General features: G+C 41.5%; 2 protein-coding genes across 3 annotated transcripts; both read left to right on the top strand.

The window, feature by feature from the left end:
• The first annotated feature begins 2,145 nt into the window (after positions 1-2,145).
• Positions 2,146-6,738, top strand: LAMTOR5 (late endosomal/lysosomal adaptor, MAPK and MTOR activator 5). 2 transcript variants are annotated; one of them, XM_056845256.1, is made up of 4 exons: positions 2,146-2,248; positions 2,382-2,443; positions 4,643-4,760; positions 6,562-6,729. In XM_056845256.1, exons 1-4 carry the CDS (start codon positions 2,214-2,216, stop codon positions 6,620-6,622), a joined length of 276 nt encoding a protein of 91 aa, XP_056701234.1. In that variant the 5' UTR covers positions 2,146-2,213; the 3' UTR covers positions 6,623-6,729. The 2 variants fall into 2 exon arrangements, with proteins under 2 accessions (XP_056701234.1, XP_056701235.1); XM_056845257.1 differs by lacking the exon at positions 2,382-2,443 and having other exon boundaries at positions 2,179-2,248; positions 6,562-6,738.
• Positions 6,739-8,879: 2,141 nt separating this feature from the next.
• Positions 8,880-23,035, top strand: SLC16A4 (solute carrier family 16 member 4). Its single transcript, XM_056844798.1, has 8 exons — positions 8,880-9,023; positions 9,591-9,723; positions 10,189-10,332; positions 11,007-11,168; positions 11,553-12,113; positions 14,270-14,481; positions 15,234-15,327; positions 22,893-23,035. The coding sequence occupies exons 1-8, from the start codon at positions 8,880-8,882 to the stop codon at positions 23,033-23,035; spliced, it is 1,593 nt and encodes a 530-aa protein (XP_056700776.1).
• Positions 23,036-23,476: the final 441 nt, after the last annotated feature.

Below are 23,476 nucleotides of genomic sequence, written 5' to 3' on the forward strand. Positions count from 1 at the left end.
CGTCGGCCATTTTAAATGCGGGAAATGCTCCGTGTGCCCGCTGAGTCTTCCTGTCAAAGAATTTCGCTCAGCAACTTCAGATTTCAGATTCCAATTGAGACACTTCTCCAACTGTGCCACTAGCCGCGTAATTTACGCGGTCACATGTAAATGTTCTAAATTATACATTGGCAGCACTATGCGCCCAGTTCGGCTGCGCATAGGAGAACACAGATCGAGATTGCGCTCTTTGAACTTTGAGGCTCCACTAACGAGCCATTTTGTGAAATACAAACATTCTGAAACTGATATGAGATTCTTTGTACTGTGGGTTTATCATGATCATCCACATGACCATAGGGACGTACAGAAAGTGCTCCTTCAAAATGAAATGCGCTTCATACATTTATTTAACACCTTGGCCCCCAACGGGTTAAACAATGAATTTGATTTGTCCTGTTTTCTATGAATTGAGTGACTCCCCCTTTTTTTTGACACTGCGCATTTTTGACACTGCGCCTTTAAGAATTTAGTAAGTATAGCAGCATGTGACCCATTAGCTCTATATCTGCTCACACAGTCTATCACAATTCAACTTAAGACCGGAAGGTTTAGCAGCCCTTTTCTTTGGGAGCATAAAAACTAATCAAAAATTGCAAAAAATAGTATATTATTAGAAACTAATACGTTTTTTACGAAAAAGAAAGATAATCAAAATATATGGAATATATTCCTCCCAATGAGTATGCTTTCTAACACACTAAGAGGTAAGCTTTTATATAATATTATTGTTGTCTATCCTTACAATTATTATCAATTATCATGGATTATTTATAAAAATGTAAAACATTATAAAAATTGTTATATGAATTTTATAGGCTGATGAAGCCGTGCTTTGGTGAAAGCGCTAAGATATCCGGAATAGCGTTTCCTCCGTTGTCTTTATATAATCTTTGGACCTATATGGACTTTGTACCCACGTTTGGATCAGAAGAAGATTGAATAGGATAAGACCTTTGGACTTTGGACTTTTTCCCATTTGTTTCTAATATTTCCTTGTTTATAGTGTTTATATTGTATGTATTGTACACTTGTGTGGTTTCTATTATAGCACTTTTATTAATTGTTCAATTTCTTGATTGAGTCCTACTAGTTCTTTTTTGCTCTACTTGTTGTTACTAGTATTGTGAGTAATTTTTTGCAGCCTCCAGGGGAGGGCTGGAGGTCTCTCGCTAATGCAACTGATCTCCAAAAAATAGAGATCAGTTTCCTTGAAGAAAATATTACCTTTGTAGGATGGACTCTATAGCATTGTACCCCGCTGAGGTGTTTTCCTTCCCCAAACTACGCCCTCCCCAGGCTCCACCCCCAAAACCTCTAGGTATTTCCCAACCCAGAGCTGGCAGTAGGGGTGGGGTGCTTAGCTGCCCCCCTATACCTCTCAAACCGTAGGATTGCACACAAAATCCGTGGTTCAAATCTCATTTTCACCATAGCCTCATAGTCAATCCTCTAGCTCACAGCTTCTCACACACGCTCCTTCCTGGATCTGCGATAAGGGCAATAAATACTAGTCTACCTTAAAGCGATATTTCACAGTGGGTCGCCGTGTTAGTCTGTCTGCAGTAGTAGAAAAGGGCCAGAGTCCAGTAGCACCTTAAAGACTAACAAAAAATTTTGTTTGGTAGGGTATGAGCTTTCGTGAGCCACAGCTCACATCTTCAGATATGAAGGAGTGAGCTGTGGCTCACGAAAGCTCCTACCAGAAAATATTTTTGTTAGTCTTTAAGGTGCTACTGGACTCTGGCCCTTGTCTATTAAAGCGATATTGTAAGCGTTAGTATGAATGTGAGCCACTTTTAATACATGTGCCATGGAGATCAGTTGTAGTAGCAGATCTCCTGCCACCACCTGGAGGTTGGCAACCCTAGCCATACTACCTAAACGCTAATTAATCAAAGTGACAAACCCCCTATCTCAAACACGTTCGATCGGAAGTAAGTCCCGCTTATCGATGGGATTCCTCTCCGCGTAAATCGGATGAAGGCTTAAAGTAAAACACCACCCGGCCATCCCCAAGCACGCAGCAATGCTCCGGAACGCAAACTCGACCACCGCCTTCTCGGCTTAGAATCTTGGTCCTACTGAGCCGCCGTTTACGTTCCCTTATCAGGTGACTAAAACCAGCTGACCGCACACTTCCGGATGCGGAAGAGGCCTTGGCGTAGAGCAACATGGAAGGAGCGTTGGAGCATCATTTGGAAGACACGTAAGTGCTGCTTCCCTCCTGCCTTTCTTAAAGGGTCAGGATTGGGAGGGAGGGAGGGAGGGACGGAGGGCAGGCGGGAAATATGCGCGTCTATTCTCTCTGGTGCAGTTATTGTCGTTTTCCCCTTTACTAGAATGAAGAATCCTTCCATTGCCGGAGTCCTGTGTACCGATTCTCAGGGACTAAATCTGGGCTGTGAGTAACCTAGAAACTTAACTGCTCATACTTTCTTTCCCTCTGCCCTTAGGTTTCCTTCACTCTCTCCTCATTCTCAGCAAAAACATTAAAATCCAGCTGTCTTTTTTATTGTTTCCCAGCTGTTGTCCACTCCGGATGTTCCTCCTAGTGCGCTATGAAGGACTGTTAATTTGTTTAAGATGGACCACTGGGACACCTAGTAATCTAAGTGGGGTTGTGCTTCTTGAATTGATAGGAATGTGAGTAAGGTGTAGGGATGGCAGCCTTCAGGTAGGATCTGGGGATCCCCTGGAATTACAGAAATCCAATTTAAATTAAAAACTGATTTAAATAAAGAAATCAAATTATTTTGATTTTTTTTCTTAGAAAGTTATTGATTTTTATCCACCTTGGTAATCTGTCAATCCAACCCTTTATTATTTGGCAGTTGCATTCAGTCTCTGGGCAGTTCAACTTAGTTGTCTGATACTGGTGACTAGTATGGTGACTTCCTTGCATCAGTTATTGTCCATTAACTCATTACACTGTAAAGGTGCCATAAAGCTAGCTATGAGTTGTTTCAGGTGTGCAGGCTAAGGTGGCCCAATCAGTGATGGGTGCTATTTTAATCATTCCTGTATCTTTTGAATGCTGATGTGCTATGTGAATGTAGGGCAAGTAAAAACAGCCAGTTACAGTAACTTGGAGCTGTAAAAATCAGGCTGATATTGGCTCCTTTATAGTTTTCTAAGTGACCTGGGGGAGCTAGAGTATTGGGGTCCTAATCTATACATGCTCTTTTTGGTCAATCCTGATAAATTGGCGGCAGGTTCTTCTTATGTTTGGGATTCTCCCGTCTTTCCCAGATCTGTTAGTTAGTATTTCCTGGCAGCTGAGAACAAGTCTTCTTGTGGTGTGTGGGGAGGCGGGGGGGAGTAGAGAAGCGAGAACCTAGACTAAAAAATTGAATACATGGGCTGAGGGAGAGAGAAAAGAAAAATGAGAACCTGAGGAGGGGGAAATAAAAGGATAGGAAATGTGGGATAAGAGTGAGTTAAAAGGGCAGTAGAAGGGAACAGTGCAAGGACAGAGAAACGAGGATCAGATTAAAGAGGACAAAAATTGGGGGGGGAGAAAAGGAATGAGGAAAATGATCATGGAAATTGTGAAGAACAAAGGATGACCAGGAAAAGAGTGGCAATCATTGAAAAGGAGTTAACATAAGAACCATGCTAGATCAGGCCAAAGACCTAGCTAGTCCAGCATTCTGCTCACACAATGGCCAACCTGCTACCTCTAGGAAGCTCACTAACAAGAACCCTGCAACAACATCATCTGGCCTGCGCTCGCCAGCAGCTGATTTAAAGAGGCATACTACCTCTGGCCCTGGAGGGAGTAGATATCAATCATGATTAGTAGCCATTGATAGTTCAGTTTTCCATGAAGTTTCTGCACTACTGTTAGGTTTGCAGCACAGCTTAATTCAAGTCAGGACTCAGCCCTGCTCCATTCTAGAATAAAACATGAATACTTTTGCATATGTGCAGAGTTTCCTTTTTTCACTATGATGTTGCTGTGGCCATCACTGAAATCTGTAAGTGTGGGGGATATCTGGAGAGTCTCTATGCTGCTGTTAAAGGAATTTTTCTGCTACAAACAGGGCCAAGACAATAACAGTGTAGCAGCAGCAAATAAAAACTGAACTCCAGGTCCAGGTAGGCCATTATTTTGTATTCAGCAAACGGCCAGCCATCTAGGGAACTCACCAATGGGGTATGTTTCTTGCCCCAGCATCTGCGAAATGCATTGAGGCCTTTAGCAGACCGATCCTCCCTGAATGTGTCTCTTTTAAAAAGCCATCTAAGCTACAAGACAAAAAACACATATTGTGGAAACAAAAAATTCCAGTTGTTGTATGAACTACTCCTCCCTTTTATCCTTGCTGGAAAAAGGATTGAAATGGGATGTGGGAGTATTGAATTCAAGCTTACAACTCAGTGTTTCTTTGTTCTGATGCAATCTTGGTACATTTCATTTTATTTGAAATATGGGGCTAATAATTAGTGCAAGAAGGCACTGCCAATAAAGCAGGGTTAAAATGTGATCTCACTCTCCTTTTTAAAGAATTATGTAGTCCTGAATTAACACCATTCTGTATATCCTTATTGTCGTGTGTTTTTTTAAATCATTCTTTTGCCATACGGTACTGTCTTTTAGGTCGCGGCACCCTTTCAGATGAACATGCAGGCGTGATATCTGTTCTAGCTCAGCAGGCGGCCAAACTTGCATCTGATCCAACAGATATTCCTGTTGTTTGCCTGGAATCAGATACTGGGTAAGCACATACATCATCATTTTCATCATAGTAGAGATTAAAAAAAAAAAAACACCTCAGTTTGCAGAGAAAATACAAAACTGTTTTTTAAATTGAAAGGGGGATTAAATTTTCCCCTACAGGAAAATTGTCTGCACTTGCCATCCCACAGCATCCCTGCTGCGTATGAGAGATATTGGAGGAAAGGGAGCTGCAGCTTGAATTAGATGGGAGGGCAGAAGCTGCTGCTGGCTCCCCACCAACACTCTCTTTAGAGTGGTGGGTGGATGCGAGCAGGCAGAGCAGCCAGAGAAAGGGGGCAGGTAGGCAGGGGGAAATGGTGAGTGAGCAGGAAAGATGAGTGAGGTTAAGAGGGGAGTGGACACGTTCATGGAGGATAGGAGTATCCATGGATACTAGTCAAAATGGATATTAGTCATGATACCTACCTGATCTCTGCAGTATCAGAGCAGCACACCTATTAAATTAGGCGCTCTGCAGCACAGGCAGGATGCTGCTGCAGTCGTCTTCCTTGTAGGCTCCCTAGAGGCACCTGGTTGGCCACTGTGTGAACAGACTGCTGGACTTGATGGGCCTTTCTCTGATCCAGCATGACTTTATGTTCCCCTCCCCATGAGTTTGCCTTTGCGGGGAGGAGGAGCCCAAGCCTGAGCTGCTGCATCAGCCAGGGTCCATGGAGGCAGCAGAGCTGAGGGTGAGCAAGATGGAGGGATGAGATCCCCCCCCCATGATTATTGGCCCCCACTTCTTTGGATCTATTGTTCTCCTTTCTCTAATTCCTTCAGTAGACCAATACTAGTGTAAAAATGGCTTGCATAATTTCTTGGGCAGCTCTGTGGATTGCTACTCACATGGGGCAGATACTATTTTTGTATAAATGGCTTGGGAGGTCCACTGGTTAAGTTCTCTTGTGATGTGAGTGCAAGCAGGCTGGTACATTTGTACTGCTTTGGGGGGGGGTTCCATGTGAAGATCTTTTGCTTTTTTACTAGTTAGGAGTTTGAGAAGCAATAACTATTATTTAAATGAGTGCAACTCTGTAAGACTGAAACAGGCATATATTTAGAAACACTAGCAACAATTTCTGTTTTGCTCTTTCAAACGGGGGGGTGTAAAAAAATTTTGAGCTCGAACTGGTAAAACTTGTTTTGCATTCCCATGCTACGAGAGCATGTTGCTGAGTCTATCCCTTGAATTTGTACATTTCTGAAGCCACACTTTGCTTGGCACAAACAGACAGCAGAAGCAAGCTATCTAGATGAGGTAACTTGTCTGTTAGTGATACTGGAAGATTTTTCCTCTGCATGTCCTGTGACAGTTCTTGAAGTTCTTAAAGCAGTAATTCCGATCTTTAAACGAATACTTTCTCACCATCTTTTTGTAACTTTGTGATAAAGTTTAATCGTTGTGATTAAAAACTTCCAGATTCTCCAAACCTCAAGAGACTGACTAAAGTTTTGAGTGCTTGTTGGTGTTTGAAACACACTGAAGATCTAAGAGCGCAGTCTGTCTTATTGGAGTGTAGTTTTTTTTTACATAAAAAGCAACACCGTTTGTGCAGATGGCACTAGCCTGAGGCTGTTTGGAAATCCCTATTTCATAGGCTTCTTCAAAGCTGTTGCAATGATAAATGCTACAGGTTTACCATGCACAAACACTTTGAGAATTAGACTAAAAGCAACTGAGCTACAGTAAACCTGTGCTATTTTTGTTAATGTTTAAGATTTGCTTCTGCTATGCGAATGCTCAGGATTATAATAGTGGTATGTTGGGGGAAAAAACCCCTTTCTGTTTCTTACAGTAATATCATGATCCAGAGGCATGATGGCATCACAGTGGCAGTGCATAAAATGGCATCTTGATCTCACCTGCGGCGTGTCTCCTTGCCCTTCAGCAGCTCACTGTTGTAGACTGCACTCTTCTCCTGCAGATTTAATGTGGATTGCATATCCAGTGTCACTATAAGAACCCAGTTGATTCGGACTGTAAATCCTTTCCCTGTCTTGTAAGTTGACTGGAGAATCTGATTTGATGTTTAAGACTACCAAACCTGGAAAGCTTTTCTGAGGTGTGGCTGCAAGAAACAACACCTTGGCAGCTGCCCCATCCTCCACTAGAAGATACTGAATAAGAGGGAAATACATTGCAGTTTTGTCTAAATGCTGTGTGTTCCATTTTGTATTTCTGGCTATACTATGGTGTTCAGGCAATGTAGCTAACTGTTAAGAAGCACTGTAATGTTCTTCCTTGGTGGACAGGATGCCCTGATACTTACAGCTTCATGTTTTACAAGCACTGTTAAATTTGCAAGGAATGTAATGGTTACAGTCATGTGACTTCTCTCAAATACAGCTATTTATGCTTCTAAGTGATGAGTAACTTGGGTGATAACTGTGTGGACAGATGTAAATGCATGTTATCCAGCTTCTTAGCCTATTCTATCGAATTCTTTTTTTTAAATTGCACTGCCTAATCAAGAGATACAAAGACGTTTGGTATTTCACTAACTCCTGAAACCCATCAATCAGATAGAACCACTCCAAATCCATACATTTAAAGGAGAGCTCAACATTGTTAACCCATAGGATGATAATCTTCTGGCAACTATCCTATTGAGCAAATAAATAAGATTTGCAGCTAGGCATATTCTCGCTTTTAGATCAGGTGAAACAACTGGAAAGGAGCTTCAGAATGAGATAGCTGCAGTATGTGATTCTTTTGGATACAGATTCCTCCAGCTGCAGGCAAATTAAGCTCTTATTAAATTCTGCCCAGATTCAATGGTGGAAAGCAGAACTGAACCCAGAATTATTGAATGCCAATTAAGGACAGGCAGAACATGTGTGGAAGGACAGCAGATGTATTACTGGCACTCACGTCAGGTATGGAAGGAGGGTTTGGCTCTGACATCAGGGTCTCAAGTATCTTTATAATCTTCCTGTGAGCATGTCAGGGTGATGTACATGGTTCATGTATCAACCTTGTGAAGTAAATTAGGCTGGATCCAGCATTACTTCTGGAGAAGCAAGTTAATGCAGCTGTAAAAAATGCTTTCTTCCAACTTTGTCAAACCTGGAAGATGGCCTCCAAACTTGACTCAGCTGATCGTCACCTGGATCCATACTATGGTAATAGATTAAACTGTTGTAATGCACTCTATATGGGTCTACCCTGGGTCAGCCAGTTAGTACAGAGTTCCACAGTTTGGTTAATAATGGGAGCTAGATGAGGCATGTACATTACATGGATTCTGCAGTCATTCTACTAGCCACTTATTGGCTACTGGATTCAAATGATTTTCCCCCCTCCCAGAAGAATCAGCTGCCCAGGGAGGTGGTAAGCTTCCCCTCACTTGCCAGGGATGCTTTAGGCTGACTAGATGGTTTGTATGGCCCCTTCCAACTCAATGATTCTATACTGACTACCACATACAAAGCCCCGCATGGTCTTAGATCCTCACATATACAGGACTGCCTTTCTGTGTTCTGCCACAACAGCTCTGCTCATCTGTTCAGTGCCAAACTAGACACTATTACCAATTTAAGAACTATGAGGCAGCATGGCGGGACCATGCACTATTGCCCCCCCCCCCAATACCTTTCCAAGTACTGGAACAGCTACAAGGAAACACAGCCATTTGGGCATCTGAAAAGGCGCAGGGAGGGGTGATGGGAGAAGAGTGTCAGCCCCTCTCAGCATTTTCAAATCACCTGCTTTAGGCTTTAAAATGGCAGCAGCGTCCCTGATGCCACCACATCTAGCTTGGCCCTCAAAGCACATTACACAGTTTAAATCAATATCAATCCATACAAAGAGACAAACAGCCAGGAAATTACCTGATAAAACAGGCCCCTTCGTCCCAGCACAACAAAAATCCACAAAAGATATTTGTCTCCAGTGGTATACAAAATGTCCTCTCTGCAGGACTCTTTCGTAAAGTAACATACAGTGTGACAGTTAAGACACCTATCTTGCTCATAAGATATCCCTTTTATAATACTTGCCAATGTTTAAAAACATGGTTAATGGTTAAGTGGAAAGATTAGTATTAAAGCAGCTGGGCCAGCTTGCATTCTTAGAGGCCAAGGAAGAGTCTCTGAGCTGAAGGGAGCTTTGAGAATGTCAGTCGTCACTACAAAATACACAGTAAGAACACGAATGAGACAAGACCAGCCAACAGTGGTAAAATATGGCGAAGGCCGCAACAGTATAGAACCTCCTGATGGCAGTTGGGGATGGATGATCGTGCTTCACTTTTTTCTGGTAAGTAAGAAATGGAAACAAAGGGGGTTACTTTGAACATCATAAGAAGTCAGCTCAATAGATTTTTATTATGCTCAGGAAACATACGTCGAAGAAAAATGGAAGCTTTTTATTTATATAAGCTGGACAAAATAAGAGGTCTGCTCTCTTTGGCCATCACCTATCAGGAGTGTCCTAATTTCAAAGATTGGGAGAACTGTCAGATTTTCTGATGCCTTCAGTTAAAGCAACATAGGCTGCCTGAACACAAAGTGGTGAGGAGCTTACATGATAGACAAGCAAGTGTATATGGGCTGTGAATTACCCATAGTCAACTCCCAGTAGCAAGGAAGGGGATGGCGGGCTTTCTGCAGGTGTTTGGCTGTGACATCAGGGTCCCAAGAATCTACCAAACTGGAGATCTACCCTAGGAGCCACAACTGTACATGGAAGGTTCCCCCAGCTACAATACAAAATCTAACCTAAAATGAAAAGTACTATGTTCTACGGAACAGGAACCAGCAGGAGGTAGCAACTGGCATTCTGTTGCAGTTAACATTGTACTGAGCATTTTTTGTTGTTATTAAGGTAAATGTGTCAGTAATGGGAACAATGAAGAACTTTGCAATTTTCTTTGTGGCCTTTCAAGAAAATGTTGGTGGCTCTTCCGAACACATTGGATGGATTGGCTCTATTATGAGTTCTCTTCGATTCCTAGCAGGTTAGCACAAGTATGTTTGTTTAGACAATACAGAGAAATTATCACTCAAAATGTTATCAACATTACACTGCAACATTTTCCTGTTTTTTCTTGTGACTTAAGCTGTTTGTAACAGGAACACCTGAATCCAAATTCCCATCAGGGGTGGGGGGGGGGACCTTACCAAGTGGTATTGGACCAGACATTGTGTCCCAGCCAGGAAACCACATCTTTCCATGAGATACCATGAGATACAAGCCTCTGGTCTTAATCTTATGAAGCTTGCCTGCAGCTTTCTTCTGGTACAAGGAGCCCTGTGCCACTAGAAAAGTCTACTGTGTTGGAAGATTCCTTGCACCAGAAGAAAGTGCCACCATTAGTTCTAAATTATTCAACCCACTAATTCTGCCTGCTAAATCCTTGCATTCTTCCTCAAACTATTATAGTGTTTTTTCTGAAGGGCTTTTTTCTTCATCTCTGTTCCAGCTCCACTGGTAACCACTGTATGTGATATACTAGGAGATCGGCATACATCATTGATTGGGGCATGCCTGTTTGGTGCTGGCTGTCTCATTAGCACACTGGCCACTAGCATCTCCTTCCTTTGTGTATCTATGGGATTTCTATCAGGTAAGCATAACCTGTTAACCTGTCTGGAAGGAAGTCAGCTCCAGAGCTCCAGATTAGAATCTTATTAATAACTGGCAACTACAGTTATAGTTTTACAGAGCTCCTCCTGACTGAAGAAAAATTATAGTTTCCTTGCACAGGAATGTTTGGAACATGAGACACAATTAAAAGAAAATTACAGCTCCGTAATCAGGTGAATCCCCTGCTCTTTGGGCTATGGGAAACATTTGCAGGCAACAGTACCCCATTTCCTACCTATGCACTTCATCAGTAGAACAGAAACTTTTTTTCAGAGTTCGTTACCTTGAGGTGCCATGGTTGTTGTTAATCACCTTGTTGTTTTTAAGATATATTAAGACTGCAATCCTAAACATAGTTACATGGAAGCACTGTAGGGGTTATTTGAGTCAACATGCTATATCTTTTAAAATCAGAACTGAATGCAAGCTTAGGGATAGTAACCTGAAAGAAAGTAGACTATATAGCCAAATGTCACATGAACCAACATCTGGTGCCTCTGCCAGTGTGTCAGACCTACTCCCCCTCATTGCAATACATATTGCTATTTCTGAACAAGACAGCTATGGTAAACACATTCAGTTTCAATTAGCTGAGGATAGGAAGTGCATTAATACAAGAGTAAATGTTTCGGTCTCTATATTTCTCCATTTTAGGGCTGGGTTTTGCTTGCTTGTATCAGGTGGGAGCTGTAATGATTGTTAAGTACTTCAAGAAGCGGCTGGCTCTAGCCAATGCAATCAGTCGCTCAGGAATGGGACTGTGTGTTTTACTGGCACCTTTTGTTCAACTCCTGATAGAAAGTTACGGTTGGCAAGGTTAGTAGCCTTCCCACATCTCAACTTGGACAATACTGCAACTTGGCTTTTTAGCTCTGACATACTTTATTTGAGCTCTAAAATGTCACAATTATGTTTTCCTTCAGCTGTTAATCAACAACTGAAATTGCTGATGTTAAACCTGAACCAGATCAAACAGTAACTTCATTTTTCTGCTCAGCTTATCTATTCTGTAAATGAATCAAGAAACCTGCAATGCCACTAAAGAGAGAATACATTGTTTCAGAGGAAGAATAAAAAGCTCTTAATAGCAAATGTTGCTTTTCATGCATGTGTCTCACATTGAATAAAAAAATGTTAACCAATTCTGCTTTCCTGGTGGTATTATGGAAAATCTCATCTTTAGTCTGTCCATTCACTTAGGTTCTCTACTGATATATGGCGGCATGATGCTGAACCTTGTACCTTCTAGCATGCTACTATGGCCGGTTAACATGAAGAGACCCAAAGATGTAGGCATTAGAAATGATAGTGATCAAATATCTACACACTGCAAGTTTCCAGAAACTTTTGAACACTGTCAAGACAAAATCTGCACCTCAGAATTAGACAGAAGGGATCCTGAAAGTCAAGAATGTGCTGGCACCAGCAACTTGCCACTGGCTGAAGAACAGCTGCCAGCTCCAGTGCATTACAAGCGTTCTGAAGCACCACTGAAAGGCAGCCTTATGGGCAACGATGCAAACAACCAAACCAGCAGTCAAAGCTACTTTCCACCCCAAAAAGAAAAACAGTCCAAGCCTTTCCCCTGCAAATTATGCCATCTTGATTTTTCCCAGCTGAAAAACCCTTTCTTCTACATTTTCACCTGGTCTTTTCTTTTCAGCCAGCTAGCCTACTTTGTTCCCACCTTTCATCTTGCAGCCAGAGCCAAAACACTGGGCATAGGCCCAATGGATGCTGCTTATATCATTTCAGTGGCTGGTAAGGAAAACACAGCTTTTCTTTTAAAATGTGGTGTTCTTAAGGTCTTTGTGGGTTGGATCCAAAGGTACTTAAGCTTATATAAGGATGGTTCCATTGATGTTTTCAGATTTTCTACTCAAATTACAGCCCACAATGATCAGGAGGGGGGAAGAGAATGAACCGTAGGACCAGTTTCTAGGGTGATGTGTGTGTGGGGTGTGTGTGTGTGTGAAAGTGGTGGTAAGATGTGGGAAGGATCCATTCCACCAGCAGAGCCTTCCTCTTTGGATCTACTCCTGTGTATACAATCCAAAGGACATAGGAAACCAGGAGCATAGGATGCAATACTTATACTACATGCTGATACTTCCTTGTGACTCTAGAAACATTTTTAAAAAATCCAAGAATCTATTGATTCTAAGGTTGATTTAAATACATTAGTCACAAAGGATCTCGCTGCACACTATGATAGGCATAAACAAATTAAATGTGATGCTGTAAATTGCAAGATAATAAACATTAAGAAAGGTTAATTGGAATTTTGGATTAGTGCTCCCTGGAAACATCAGCTGTAGGCAGAAAGAACATTAGGAAAGAGCTAGCTAATGATGATGATACAGAATATGTCACTGTGTAATATTTGTCTCAAAGGTATGTTTATTTGTTAATGTGTGCACTTTTCACAACCAATCCATAAACAAATGGTTCTCAACAAAATCTGATCCTTCATTGGATAATTATATTACAAAGTAAGAAACATACACCAGTAATTAAAATGACTTTATTCAGTGCAAACTTTAACTGTCAACAAAATCACTTCTTCAAATGTTCACTTAAAAAGTTTGGGGCACAGAATAGGGATCCACAACTGAAGTTCCCATAGCCAAATTTAACCCTTGAGGATTATTATCTGGCCTCCTGTTGCCAATCCAAAAATAACAGAGGGGCATCAAGTGAATTAGCAAGCCATTTCGGGGTAAGGGAACCAGAGACTCAGTTCTAACCCCCAATAACACTGGCAAGGCAGCCCCTCAAAAAAAAATCTAGTTGACAACTATGGACAGTAATTTAGAATGGAAAATAATGGGAAATGGCTGCAATCCAGAAATGTCAATTTAGCTGATAATGCATATGCAGCTGTGCAGTTTATTATTTTTTGTACCCCCAAATCCTGTCAGCATAAAATCTCTTTTTACTGTTGAGGGGCAAAAAGGGAGAAACAATTATTTGTGCCATCCTAGTATTAATTCAAGAGCCCCGTGGCGCAGAGTGGTAAGCTGCAGTACTGCTGTCCAAGCTCTGCTCACGACCTGAATTCAATCCCAACGGAAGTCGGTTTCAGGTAGCCGGCTCAAGGCTGACTTAGCCTTCCATCCTTCTGAGGTCGGTAAAATGAGTACCCAGCTTGCTGGGGGTAAAGGGAAGATGACTGGGGAAGGCACTGGCAAACCACCCCGTAAACAAAGTCTGCCTAGGAAACGTCGGGATATGACGTCACCCCATGGGTCAGGAATGATCCGGTGCTTGCACAGGGGACCTTTACCTTAGTATTAATTCACAAAATATTTCACAAATGATGGAGGCTGTGGCAATTACTGAGATGCTTATGAGAGGGCCACCAGGCTACCAGCATTGGCTACGCGTATCAATGAAATATGAAGTGTTAACAAATTGATGGTTTCCTAGTCAAATTATAAGATTAACAAAGATTAGCAAAACCAGTGGCTTGGAAGCCACTATCATAAAGGGTGAGTTAGTTTTAATGTGGCATAAAAATTGATGTTGTTTAAAAATCACTGGTGCCTTTTTAGTTAGGGTAGGAGGTGTTTTTCCTCACACCGGTTCTCCTTGATATTACTGACAAACAACTTAAGGAAATTCTCCTGAAAGTTTAATACAGTTGAAATTATTCCAAATAGCCTCTTTTTTCAAAGTGCTAATCTGCTTGGGGGGAAATGGAATATTATGAAAAAGAAAGAAGTTTGAGAGAGATGTCCTTTTTCATGAGCATTGTTTGTAACCTTTAGGCAATACAACTGAGCATTTTCACATGGACTTTATAGCTCCTGCATATGATACATACTTTAAAAAAAATGAAAAACAGGTGCCAATGTTTTAACAATTCTATGATTTGTTTGAATGTACATGAAGCCCCCCCCCCCCATATTTTTTAGGAATCACAGAGACGGTTTGCTTATTGCTTTCTGGCTGGATTGCAGATCAGAACTGGATTAAGAAGTATCATTACCATAAGGCATACCTCATTCTTTGTGGTGTCACTAACCTGCTGGGTCCTCTAGCCACAACCTTCCCAGTATTGATGACCTATGCTGTAGTCTTCGCCATTTTCAGTGGTGGATACTTGGCCCTGTTGCTTCCTGTATTGGTAAGTGGAAAGAAGTCATTAGGCAAACTTTAAGATCGGTACAATACATACAATTTTCTGAACTCTGTAAAATTGTGGGCGCAACCCTGACTGTTAACTGTTCTGCATAATGATGTCAGTAACACCTGGAGAATGAAAAATACTTTTAAGGTGTCTTATTTCAGGTTTCTTTCAAACATCAAGTTTTTGCAAGCTTTGGTTCTTACTCCCTGATGTTCCTGTGCCTTACTGATCAAGTTTCGTTGACCAATGAAATACACGGCCAATTAGGTACCCCCAGAAAGTCCACAAGGAGGACCAACCCTCTCTCCCGTTGTTGCCCCTAGTATTGGTATTCAGAGGGCTGCTTCTTCTGAATATGGAGGTTCCATTTAGTCTTCATGGCTAATAATCATCAATTTACCTATTGACCAGGAATCTGTCTAATCCCTTTTCAAAGCCAACTAAACTAGTGGCCATCACTACAGACTGTGACGGTGAATTCCACAAGATAATTATTTGAGTGAAGAAGTACTTCCTTGTGTCTGTTGTGAATGTACTGGCCCATCAACTTCACTGAATACTCACAACCCCGAGTGTTACGGGAGAGGGAGAAAAGTTCTCTATCCACTTCCTCCACCCCATGCATAATTTTATGAACCTCTTATCACAAGGGTCACAACATATTCCAAATGGGTGGGAATTTGTCAACATAACATGCTTTAGCTATACCACAAAATAAGCAGGAGGTAATAAATATGTTTCTTCAACAGGTGGATCTTGTAGGTGCCCCAAGCTTCCACAGTGCTTTGGGACTCTCTTCATTTATTGCTGGTTTTGGAGTCATTGCTGGTCCTCCCATTGCAGGTATCATAAGCAAAAACAAAACTTTCATTCCCTTAAACTGAAAGGCATCTTATTTTGTACTTTATTTGTTTTTAAATGCAACCAGCTGTGATCTGATAGATTATTTATGGGCTTTGAGTCACTTAATTGGAACAGTCAGCACAAAAAGGGTGTGTTTTAGCCCCACTAAAGATTCAGGAAAGGATAAAATAGAGCATGTTCCTTCCCTCTGTCCTAAGGCAGACAAGTATCTTTGGGGGGTGGGGGAGACAAGAAAATAACAATGAATTTCACCCAGCCTGTAGGAACAGAAGCAATAGCAACTGTGCATCACAACCTAAGCAATATATAAATATTGCCTATTACAACTAGTCATCACAATTTGCCTTCTACCTTATTTCTTCCCTTCTCTATCCATTTCTTACGTTCTCTGCAACTTTGTATTTTCATTTTCAAGTCCTTTGTAACAGATGTATTCCATCTAGTTGTTGCTACATTAGGGCCTTGTTATTCCTTATTACTACCATTGTCAAAGTTTCAGCCTGTTCAGCCCCACATGATGATGAAGAGTTGGTTTTTATATGCCAACTTTCTTTACCACTTAAGGAAGAATCAAACTGGCTTACAATCACCTTACTTTCCCCACAACAGACACCCTGTGAGGTAGGTGAGGCTGAGAGAGAGTGACTAGCCCAAGGTCACCCAGCTAGCTTCATGTGGAGGAGTGGGGAAACCAACCCAGTTCACCAGATTAGCCTCCACTGCTCATGTGGAGGAGTGGGGAATCAAACCCGGTTCTCCAGATCAGACTCCACTGCTCCAAACCACCGCTCTTAACCACCAGATCATGCTGGCTCTCATGAGGGGTTTATTCCCCACAAAGGAAGAAATATGCAGCACGTAACCAACGCACCAGCAAAAAAGAAAGCACGTACCTGATGGTCAGGCAAGCTGCATCCACTGAAAAATGTTGACCAAGATTAAACTGTGGAAAATAAATCAAAGATAATTAATGCTCTACGTGGTCTTAGCACAGGGTACTGGAAGGACTGTATTCTTCCATACACACCTGCCTTCTGCTTAAGATCTCTATCAGAGGCCCTGCTTTTTGTGGCCTCATCAACCATGGTGAACAAACACCTGAGACAGGTTTTTCTCTGAACTGGCAGCTAGGCTATGGAACTCTTTCCCTAAAGAGGCTCCCCATTGCCAGGTGCCTCAATGCTTACAGATCTGGAGCAAAGACATTTTGTCCTCCAGAGCCTTTTGTAATTCTGCTTCTTTGGGAATTTAACTGAGCCCCTCCCTGAGCGCTTATTAGTGTATATTTTACTGCCTGAGGAATGCTTGTATGAATTTTTACACTGCTATTTTTTTTAGTGCTGGTTTGGCTTTTATTGGTCTTATTGAATGTGTGCCTTTGTAATCATGGTTTTATGGTTTGTGTTTGATTTTTTTACATCTATTGCCTGTCAATATGGCTTTATTATGTTAGTCTATTTGTTTTTTAATTTTGTCTTCTAGTTGTTGATTCCAAATTATGCTATAAGCTACCCATGCTTCATTTCAACTCAGCACTATTTCCCAATGACATAAATGTCAGGAAATGCCATTTTCACAAACACTAAACCCTTCCCCAACCCCCGGACTGGCACTATACCTTATTAGGAATTCCTCCAACCTTTCTCTTGAGGTTATAGTGTTTTTTCTTGAATAATATTTTGTACAATTTTTTTAAAAATCAATTTTTGGATATAATGTCTACAATTGCACACATCTTGTTTTGGCTAATGATCTTTGTATATCCCACATCACATTTCAGTCTGTTCTGGTCATGACACATTTTGGCAGTTATGATTCTGACATTCTATTTTACTAGAAATTATAAGATAAACAAGGCAATCTGCTTATAAAAGCTAATTTGAAAAAAGGAAACTTCTAATTAACAAAGAATAAACTGCCCTAAACCTTAAAAGGTCAAGGTCTCCTGTGCAAGCACCGGGTCATTCCTGACCCATGGGGTGACATCACATTCCGCCATTTACTAGGCAGACTTTGTTTATGGGGTGGCTTGCCAGTGCCTTCCCCAGTCATCTTCCCTTTACCCCCAGCAAGCTGGGTATTATAGAATCCTAAACCTTAAGATTCTATATTATCCCTCAATACCAGCAGCAGCCTGTGAGTCCATGTACGAAAACAGCCCATAAGCTATTTTACAATTAAGGAGTGGTGTTAATAGCCATTTTGTAAGTCAAGGTGTTTGTCCATTTGTTGTGGTAACATTCATCCTCCCAAATTTTCATCCTCCTGTACATTACTCCTAAAAATAAAATTTTAACACTGGAAGGAACAGACATGCACACATTACTAGCTGATTCAGCAACAGGCCAGCTATTTCTCAGTGTGTAGATGATACAGTGAGGATTTAGATTTGTTCGAAACAGGGGAACTTTTTTGGAGAAACTGAGCCTCTGGGGGTGGGGGAATAGAGACCATCTCAACTTAAAATCTTAAAATTCACAGAACAGCTTTTACACTGACAGAAAGCAAACATGAAATGAGAAAAATCTGATTTGGAGTAAGGAAAGATGCAGATAATAGAAAAATATCATAGCAAAAGTTACATGCAAAAAGGCATATAGAGGGGACAAAATATATAGTTGTGTGTTTGGCTAATGCTAGAAGCCTCCAGACCATGAGGGGCAATCTATAGTTTTAAAAGAAAACAAATTGGGGGCCTGCAAGGAATTTAAAGGGGAGGGGAATGGACTATTTGAAAATCCCCTATCTCCCCTTCTATGATAATCTCAGGGGCTTGAGTAGGCTAATCCCCCCCTCCTCCTTTCTCAGCTGTTCTCTACATTCCATCCCTTTTGGCACATTTGCAATCCTAACTGGGCTGCTTATTAAGATTCCCCCCCTTCTTTTTAGTTGATTTACAAAGTTTTATTTTTCTACGTACCTGGGTAGTCCCTTAAGAATGTAGAGACCCTTATCTTGTCTATGGGTAGCCTGTTTTTGCTGCTTTCTTCATCAATTAGATAAAGTAATATAGCGAAATCAGATCATGATAGAATGGTGATAATCAAGAGGGGGCAATTGTTTATCCCTGAATAAAAAGTTACAGAAAGGACAGTGATGGGGGGGGGGTATTACTGTGTATGTTCCTTGGCTAAACCCAACAGTGATCTTGAGGTGGGAAAACAAGTCCATAAGGCAACCAAGAGAAAACATGTAATGATGGGTTACTTCCGTTATTTTCTTGCCGAGTGGTACATGTGACAGTCATGATGCAGTTTTCTAGATATAAAAAAAAATTGCTAGCGTTAGTCAGGAAGCCACAAGATGAACCTTCATTTAATGCAGAACAGAGCCTATGTATCTTGCTCACAATGTGTGTTGCCAAGCAGCCTAGAATACATGACCACAACATTATCAAATTGAACACCAGCATAAATAGAAATCACTAAGAAAGTTCTCTGCAGCCTCCTTAGTTTCAGATGAAGAAGCTTCTTAAAAATTGGATCAGTTAAAAGAAGCTGAAGAGAATGAAAAGGGTCAGGGAGCTATGTAAGTTATTTAAATCCACAACAACAGAAGCTCAGCTAGAACGCATACTAGTTGTGGAAAATATGATCAAGTCCACGACGATGCCTGTATGGTAAATGAACAGACTCAAGGGGATGAATTACATGTAGCATCAGTGTAATAAGGCATGGAAACAGATTTTTCCTGCTGCCATCCTCCAGCGGCTATGAATGAACCTCAAACAGATGATGTGGGAAGCAAGTGCAGACCATATTACTTTAGCAGACAAGGATACAGAGTACTCAAGGAAAAATAGGAAGAATGCCCAGGCACTAAATGAATTATTTGCATTAGTGCACACTATGGATGCTTTAAAGGGTATAAAGCTCTGCACAGGAGTGCACTATCAAGTCTAAAATACATAAGATGCTGTACACACTCCTCCTCCATATACTCTTACACAAAAGCCTTATTTAAAGCCATCACACAGGGAGTGCAATATACAAACTATTTGAACATTCTTCATTCATACTTGTAAGAATTTCAGTTTACAGGTAGATGCTCTCCCTAACTATTCTCTTGTTATATTGTCGAAGGCTTTCACGGTCAGAGTTCATCGGTTCTTGTAGGTGATCCTGGCTGTGTGACCGTGGTCTTGGTATTTTCTTTCCTGACGTTTCGCCAGCAGCTGTGGCAGGCATCTTCAGAGGAGTAACACTGAAGGACAGTGTCTCTCAGTGTCAAGTGTGTAGGAAGAGTAATATATAGTCAAAAGGGGGTTGGGTAGAGCTGAGTCATTGTCCTGCAAAGTATTAAAGGTAATGTGCTAATCATTGTCCTGTAAGTATCAAGATAATGTGCTAATGAGGGTGTGGTATATATTACTCTTCCTACACACTTGACACTGAGAGACGCTGTCCTTCAGTGTTACTCCTCTGCAGATGCCTGCCACAGCTGCTGGCGAAACGTCAGGAAAGAAAATACCAAGACCACGGTCACACAGCCCGGATAACCTACAAGAACCAATATTCTCTCGTTGTTTGGGAATATGCCTATCAGCATCACCAACTGAAAGTTGTCAAATCATTAAAATAAAACTACATTAAGTTACAGTGGTATCATGGCAGACCAGCCATGGGACTGTAACGTAACCAAGCTCACCTGGGTTTGGCACCAGTAAACTCACACAGTAAAAAGCTAAAAAGAGCTTTATTAGAGAAAAGTAGAAGATATTAAAACAAGGCACACAGTTCAGTGGTGACAGGATGCATAGAAAACTAACAAAGCTAACTTGCTGACTATTTACTGAAGTCCTAACACAGGGTAGTTGGTTCTTGAGGTGTAAAGTTTCCAGAGTGCAATACTGGAAACTTCTGACAGCAAGGAGGGGGAAGGGGGAAAAGGGAAGAGAGACTATTCTTCTCACTAGCTGCTTAGCTACCTAGGGAGGTGGTGAGCTCCCCTTCACTGGCAGTCTTTAAGCAGAGGCTGGACAATCACTTGACAGGGATGCTCTAGGCTGATCCTGCATTGAGCAGGGGGTTGGACCAGATGACCTGTATGGCCCCTTCCAACTCTTATGATTCTGATGGATAAAGCTGGCCCTAGCCTGCTGACCCCCCCCCCCAACCATAGGGCTGTTGTCATGGAGGCTTCCAGAGAATGAGTGAACTGCCCCACTCCCAAGTGAAATTCTCAGCTGAAGCGCATGTTCCAATTAAGCCTGCCTGAGAACATGTCCTTGAGAGAGACTGGTATGGGGAAGTGCACTCTGCACCTGCGAGAGACAAACTAGTTCAGGCTGGAAAACTCCTTCAAAATGGACACCCTCTTGACGAGTGGCTGTGGATACAGCTTATTAAACCTTCATGCTGTGAAAGCTACCACTTGTGTTCTGGATCCTTGTCCATCCTGGTTGCTGAAATCATGCAAGGACCTTATTAATGAGTTCTTGATGTCTATCATAAATCAATCACTGACTCACTGGTTGAGACAGCAGAAGCGGAACAACTCCATACCTTCTTAGAGAGCTCATTTGCTCTGGACCCTTTTCAGGCTAGGCTACAGCACAAAGACGGCGCTAGTGGCTTTAACTAATGATCTCCATCTGAATGTAGACAAAGGCTCACATTTGACAACTCCTTTATGTCTGTATTTATCTGCTGCTTTTGATACAGTAGACCCTGCTAAAACGCTGGGAGGCGGAAGTTGGTATCAGGGGATGTTCTTTGGCTTGGTTTACATCATTCCTTACAGACCGGACTCAAAGGATTGCTGTTGGAGACGAGTTATCCATGTGCGATTCCACAGGGTGCAGACTTATTCCCCATGCCATTCAATTTCTCTTGTAAAGCCTTTAGCAGAAATCACTCATAGTTTTGAAACTGGATACCACTACTATGATGACACCCAGCTCTATATCTCTCTTTCCAAATCTCCTGGGTATACAGCAGAGGTCCTGAGCCACTGCCAGACCGCTGTGATTAAATGGCTGAAAGGGAAGAACTTGAAACTGAACCCAGAAAAGACAGAGGTAATACTGGTGGAGAAGCCTGATGTCTTGAAGGACATTGTGTTTTCCACTTTTGATGGGATTCGGCTGACCCTTGCTAACTAAGTGAAGAACATAGGGATTATACTGGACCCAGTATTACTTCTGGAGAACCAAATTAGTTTGGCTGCAAAAAGAAAGAAAAAAGCTTTCTCCAACTTAGTTTAGCCTACCTTGACTCAACTGATCTGGCCACCTAGACCCACACCACAGAAACATTGAGACTAGACTAATATGATGTATTCTATACAAGTCTTCCCTTGAAATCACTTTGGCAACTCTGCTTAGTGCAGAATGCTGCAGCTTGGTAATTATCAAGAACTAGGCAGAGCGTGCGTATTACGCTCATTCTGCAGTCCCTCCATCAGTTACCCAGTTCAATTCAAGTTACTGGTCATCACATACAAAGCTCTTTATACTCCTGGAACCTCAAAACTGCAGGATCTCCTCTCACCATATGCCCTGCCACAACAACTTCACTTACCTGAACAGGGCTTTGTACAGTTGCCACCCTGCAAATGGGCAACATCAACAACCGCCAGTATGCTTGCTTTATCTGCAGTGCCCCCCCCCCCCATGCTAAGGAATGGCCTGCCTGAGGAGGTCAGGAAGGCTCCCACACTTTTACATTCCTGCAAACTATGTACAACAGAACTGTTCAGGAGGGCATTTTTATAAAGGAATAGGGCTGTGTTAGAATTATTCAGTAAGCCATTTCGATAGAGAAATCAGGACAGTGGACTATACTACTAATGTGTATTATCTGTTTCTGTATGTTTTTATATTACTACTTATTTAACATGATTTCTTGTTTAATACATGGTTGTTTTCAGATTTCTGCAGTCCTAGTCCTTTTACATTGCTTACTGGACATCTCATCCCAGTGATTGCGCTGACTTATATTATGTAATCTGCTTTGAGTCTCAGTGAGAAAAGGGGACCACAACAAACTTTTTAAAAATAACATTTTGCCTCAGTGTTATCAGCTTTTAAAATTGTTAACAAATAATGGGTTCAATCCAGCCAGTTTTTTCACTCAGTCTCACCCAATTCCCCTCCCTAATACCTCCCCCATTGCTTGTGGCTTTTTTACATGCAGGTCTCATGATCCACAATGTAGATTTCTGGGGTTATCAAATGGGACTTTCTTTTCACAACCAAATATTGTGTTTATTCTATATACTTATTTTAATGTCAGGTAAAAAGCTATGCAATTGAAGTAAGACTTCTACCTAACCTTTTAAATAGTGAGATTTGGTTTTAGTTTGAAATATGTGTCTAAGATTTTAAGGCTTTTCAGATTTTTTTTACTGCAAATGAATACTCAGCTGCTGAAAAGCAAACAATCCTCTCAACCATTTTTCTGGTTCACTTGTATCAGGTCTGTAGCAGCAATTGCCTTGGAAGAGGTGACAGTAAAAATATACTTAATGGAATATTTTCTAAATTTTAATTTTGGTGGAAATCCAAGTGCTTTAATAACTGAATTCTGGTGTGCCTCTTACAGGTTGGCTGTATGATTACACTCAGACGTACGCCTGCTCCTTCATTTTTGCCGGCGTCTGTTTCCTCATTTCTCCAATTTCACTCTTCTTCGAGCCTTTAGCCCAAAAATGGAGGCAAAAGAAAGAACGTGAACTGGACATTTAAGCAGATGAAGATCTTCACCAGTGGGAAAAAGCTAAATCTTGTTGAGATAATGGTTAAATTTACTGACGCATTCATTATGGGAAAAAGGAATAAATCAAAGAACTTTTACCCAACAAGACACCTTTCTGAAACTGTTGTCTCAGCACCTCAGCATGAAAGTAACCTAAGCTTCAAACCAAAACAATTCCGTTCCTGAACATATGCCAGGAACTCCAGACTGAGACTGAGGACTTCCACCCACTGCCAGTTCCCTTGTCTGCCAGCAGCCTCAACATGCTATTTCAGTAATCTCAGGGGACAGTCAGTTTACTTTTAGATACAAAGCAGGTACCTCATCCCTCCCAAATCTTGAGAGGTCCTTGATTTTGTTGTCCAAAACATAAGAACAACCAACTCACCTTTGAAGACCCCAGCTCTGTATTTGGAAAGTGAAGACTGATA

Source organism: Euleptes europaea, chromosome 2, assembly GCF_029931775.1.
Source record: "Euleptes europaea isolate rEulEur1 chromosome 2, rEulEur1.hap1, whole genome shotgun sequence".
NCBI classification, from domain to species: domain Eukaryota; kingdom Metazoa; phylum Chordata; class Lepidosauria; order Squamata; family Sphaerodactylidae; genus Euleptes; species Euleptes europaea.

Coding starts and splice junctions, on each gene's coding strand:
- LAMTOR5 (XM_056845256.1), top strand. CDS start 2,214: ATGGAAGGAGCGTTGGAGCATCATTTGGAAGACAC. Junction 2,249..2,381: donor GAGCATCATTTGGAAGACAC/GTAAGTGCTGCT, acceptor CCCCTTTACTAG/AATGAAGAATCCTTCCATTG. Junction 4,761..6,561: donor TGCCTGGAATCAGATACTGG/GTAAGCACATAC, acceptor TGTTTCTTACAG/TAATATCATGATCCAGAGGC.
- SLC16A4 (XM_056844798.1), top strand. CDS start 8,880: ATGTCAGTCGTCACTACAAAATACACAGTAAGAACACGAATGAGACAA. Junction 11,169..11,552: donor AGAAAGTTACGGTTGGCAAG/GTTAGTAGCCTT, acceptor CCATTCACTTAG/GTTCTCTACTGATATATGGC. Junction 14,482..15,233: donor CCCTGTTGCTTCCTGTATTG/GTAAGTGGAAAG, acceptor TTTCTTCAACAG/GTGGATCTTGTAGGTGCCCC.